The sequence below is a fragment of the Chaetura pelagica genome, unplaced genomic scaffold (assembly GCF_000747805.2).
Source record: "Chaetura pelagica isolate M959 unplaced genomic scaffold, ChaPel_1.0 scaffold146, whole genome shotgun sequence".
NCBI lineage: Eukaryota > Metazoa > Chordata > Aves > Apodiformes > Apodidae > Chaetura > Chaetura pelagica.
This window is the reverse complement of record NW_009953645.1, coordinates 113,622-118,193: the sequence shown is the minus strand read 5'-3', so window position 1 is coordinate 118,193 and position 4,572 is coordinate 113,622. Positions and strand designations below refer to the sequence as shown.

The 4,572-nt window shown below is 45.3% G+C and overlaps 1 protein-coding gene across 1 annotated transcript in view; it reads left to right on the top strand.

Moving 5' to 3' along the window:
- The first annotated feature begins 332 nt into the window (after positions 1-332).
- The window catches only part of SRSF6 (serine/arginine-rich splicing factor 6), an 8,331-nt gene continuing 4,091 nt past the window's right edge, over positions 333-4,572 (top strand). The window contains exon 1 of the mRNA XM_009999850.1: positions 333-382. Within this exon, the coding sequence (XP_009998152.1) occupies positions 333-382 (50 nt within the window). The remainder of the gene's footprint in view (positions 383-4,572) is intronic.

Below are 4,572 nucleotides of genomic sequence, written 5' to 3'. Positions count from 1 at the left end.
TTTTTTTCTTAAAAACCTTTTTGTTCTGCAAGAATGTAAAGTTCTCCTCTTTGCCCTGCCTTACCATTATTATTCTGGTGGCCATATTGCAATGTGTGTGCCCCCAGTCAGCCTTGGTTTGAAGGGGATATCTTGGTTCCAGTGAGAAAAGGTGAGTCAGTCCACTGCATGAAGCATGGTAGAGCATAAAGGAGATGAAGGTTGATGTGGAAAGGATAAAAAGCAGATTGCTGTGGTCAATGGCTCAGTGTCCCAGTGGAGGCAAATGATGAGTGGTGTTCCTCAGGGCTCAGTACTGGGACCAGTGCTGGACCAGTCTCTTTGTGGGAGACATGGACAGTGGGATTGAGTGTCTCCTCAGCAAGTTTGCTGCCAATACCAAGTGTGTGGAGTAGTTGACACCTTAGAGGGAAGGGAGGCCATCCAGAGGGACCGTGACAGGCTGGAGAAGTGGGCTCATGCCAACCTCAGGAAGTTCAACAAGGCCAAGTGCAAAGTCCTGCACCTGGGTTGGTACAACCCCAGGCACAAATCCAGGCTGTGGGGAGAATGGCTGGAGAACAGTCCTGAGGAGAAGGACTTGGGGTGGGAGGAGATGAGAAGCTGGACATGAGCCACCAGTGTGTGTTGGAGCCCAGAGGGGCAGCTGTGTCCTGGGCTGCATCAAAAGAAGTGTGGCCAGCAGGGCCAGGAGGGGATTCTGCCCCTCTGCTCTGCTCTGGTGAGACCCCACCTGGAGTGCTGTGAGCAGCTCTGGAGCCTTCAGCACAGGAGCTGTTGGAGAGGGTCCACAGAAGGGATACAAAGATGATCCAAGGGCTGGAGCAGCTCTGCTCTGGGGACAGGCTGGGAGAGATGGGGTGTTCAGCCTGGGGAAGAGAAGGCTCCAGGGAGACCTTAGAGCACCTTCCAGTACCTGAACAGGACCTATAGGAATAGGTTGTCCAGGGAGGTTGTGGAAACCACCTTCCTGAAGGTGTTCAAGGCCAGGTTTGATGAGGCTTTGTGCACCCTGTACTAGTGGGAGGTGTCCTGATAGCAGGGAGGTTGGAACCTGATGATCTTTAATGTCCCTTCCAATCTTAACCATTCTATGATTCTATGATAAGAGGCAGGTATATACATATTTTTTATGCATATTATTTATATGCATATTTTTTACTGGGACACTCATATATGGACACAGCTGCTGCTGGCAAGACTGGAGGAAGAACATGAATTTCACACTGAGGGCTCCTCTGACAATAGTTTATAAGAAATAATCACTAGCCAAATACGAGCCCTCAACAAGACAGACAAATTACATGTGATACGTTTTATTGGACTAACAGTAAAAGACTCATAAAAGGTTACCAGAACTCTGCTTTGCATCTCACAGATTATGATTAATTATAGACGTCAAGACTCTGTACTGAGAAATCAGAGCTTTAGGAGAAAAGATTAATTGTAATTTCTTCTTATGATGCTTCTCCCACTGTCCACTGTGAAAGTGGCGTGAAAAGAATCTAATGCTTGTCTTTCTCCATTTGTTTCTTTGTCATAAGTGCCCAGGAGAAAGCACCAAATGCTGGGACTACAGAGCTGCAATTTGCAGTTCTGTGGTGCCAGTTGATTTGGCAGATCAGGCCATAAAACTAATGCATTTCAGACATGTCTCCTGGGTTCCCAGAGTGAGGAACACATGTCCCTCTGGGTGTGAGAAAGGCTATTCCAAAGATGAACCTACGGCTTACATGGTCTCATGTATGTCACTGTTAAGTCAAGGGTGTAAAAATAACAGGATGCAACAGAGACGTCATGGAAATGACCTGGAACCATTGATCCAGAAGGATGAAAAAGATAATTGGATCTTGGATGCACCTCCTTTGAGCAACATACACCAGCTGGCCTGGACTTTGTAAGAGCTGAGATTCATCTCTGGTCTCTATGTCACTGTTACACAGTTGCATCTCTCACAAGCTTCAAGATATCTTCCCAAAGAGAGTATTCACATAACCAGGCCCTTGGAAGCCTGAAAGGCATACCAGCCAGAGCTGTTGTATCAGTCTCTTGTTGAACATGGGATTTCACATCCTATATGGTCACATCCTCTATATGTGCAATGGGGTGCAGGCACCAGCACTTGTTTGGAGAAATGGTCACTGTGCACGTGGAAACACTGGCATGGCTCCACTGACACTGGATGTGTATGGTGGAGATCTGTCCCACCTGTCTGATTCACTGGTCCCTGCTGCCTCAGGCCCAGGTGGCTCTGCTTGCCTCATCAGCAGGATGTTGTTGCCAGTTACAAGCCAGACCAAGCAGAGAGAGAATCAGGCACCTTCCCTTTCCCCTTCTCCTTCTCCTTCTCCTTCTCCTTCTCCTTCTCCTTCTCCTTCTCCTTCTCCTTCTCCTTCTCCTTCTCCTTCTCCTTCTCCTTCTCCTTCTCCTTCTCCTTCTCCTTCTCCTTCTCCTTCTCCTTCTCCTTCTCCTTCTCCTTCTCCTTCCCTTTCCCCTTCCCCTTCCCCTTCCTCTTCCTCTTCCCTTCCCTTCCCTTCCATTTTGTCTCCTCTCCTGTCCTTCCCTTTCCCTTCTTTCCCTTTCTCCTTCCCTTGACACTCCCTTAACTCAGCAAATGCATTCCTAGTGCCATTTGTTCCCTTCCTGGTCCCTCTCCCTTCTGCTCGCTCATTTGGGGATTTTTCCAGCCTGCCTTTCGGAGTAGTTTTGTCTGATTGTCTCATTACAGGAGGACGAAGTCACTCCTTTGATTTGTTTGCTGCTGCTTCACATTTCAGTGCTCGTGATGGGTAGGTCCCAAGCTCAGCTCTTTGCACGCATGAAAGCAGGCCAGAAAGTGCAGAGATTGCCTGTGCTCAGTCATGCTCCACGTAGCCCTTAGCTGAACAGGCTGGTTTTCATCCATTTTTGGAGCATGGTGTGGGGATGTTCTCCCAAGAAAAGGCAGTTATATAAATACCAGATGAAGATCTCAGAGCTCAGAGAGAGCTCATGGACAGCACTTTTTTCATTAAGAATTTATTTTTCCCTGTTGGAAGAAGAAAAGTAATTTCTTATACTAAGAGGCCAAGATGTTGAAATCAGTGTCATCACCTACAAGACAGCAGCTTTTATGTGAGAGAAGAACAGAAGCACAGATATTTCAGGAAAGGCAGCTATGTGGGGCTCTGATCCTGAAGAGCATTCACTTGCAGGGAGGCCCTTAAGAACAGGCTCAGCTCTCCTTCTTATTGCTGAACTTCAGAGTCTTCAATCAAGCACAGGATGTTTTAGCAAGAATCATCTAACTGGGTTGTTTCCATGCAGCTCTCCTACTCTGTAAGTGCCAGCACAGACAATTTCAGATGGATGTTAATATCCATGTTTTTTTCTAAATTTGTGCCAATGAATTGTCCTCTTATGAGAACAGGAGTCAAAATTAACAGAGTATAGATGTAGTGGGGAGAGGACCTTTATTATCAGACATTACAACCTGCAGTTACCTCCAGAAAGACAGAAATTACATCTATGAATAATTATTTTTTTTTAATTTTAAGTTTTTATAGGAGAAGTCATCCTTTATAATGCTATTGCTGTCCATGAAAGAGGCTCACAGATATTACATTTTAGAAATAAAGATTTATGATACTTTCCCCACTTAGCTATTTTGAGAAAGTACTCATGCTTCAGAGCTTGTACTCTAAACAGAACAGCCGGAAGCTGAAGACCATGAGCACTGAGATACACCTCAGCCCTTCCAGGAGAGCTTTTATGTCAGTAGGCTCAGGGCAAGGTACAGCAAATCTTGTGCTGTTCCCCTCTGTGCTGGTCTATTCAGGAGTAAAAATAAAAAAAGCCTTTTTGTTCTCTACTCAGAGCTGATTTAACACTACAGCCTGGCTAATGGTTAATTTGACCCACAAATCAAAACATCTCCTGGTGATACTCTATGAAAACACTACAGCAGACCTGTACATCAGCAACTTACCTGAGCAAGTCTTTCTAACACTAACAGAAAACTCTCCATCACCTCATGAAATTTTCCAAGCACTGTCCACTACAATGGACAGAAAGAGGTCACTTATCTGTTGTGCTGTATGAATTAAGCTTTTTAATAAAAGACAAAATTGAGACTCGGGGGATTTCCCCCACTTCTGAAATTCAGCAGTTGCCATTACAGATAACTCAGTGCATTATCCTAAAAACTGAAGGCAGTCTTGGTGCCTTTGGTGGGCTGCAATTCTGATGGGGATGCTCACAGCATTAGCTGAACAGGAGCTGAGAAAAACCCAGGAGTAAACATGGCCTTTGTGTTGTATATAAAAATGTTTTATGTATTAGAATATAATATACATTTCATTTATCTCAAATACACAAATTATAGTATATGCTATGAAGTACTGCTACAGCGTAAAGTTCAGCAGACTGGACAGTGGTTTTATTAACATAGTAGAAGCATTTTTCTACTTCAGAATGTAGATGAAAGGGGAACCAGGGCCCAGAATTTCCTAACTTTGGGCTGGCATGAGGGATTGTTCCCATGTAACCGTGTCTAGTAAGCGCCTCGCCGGACAGAGGCCTCTGGCTTCCCCG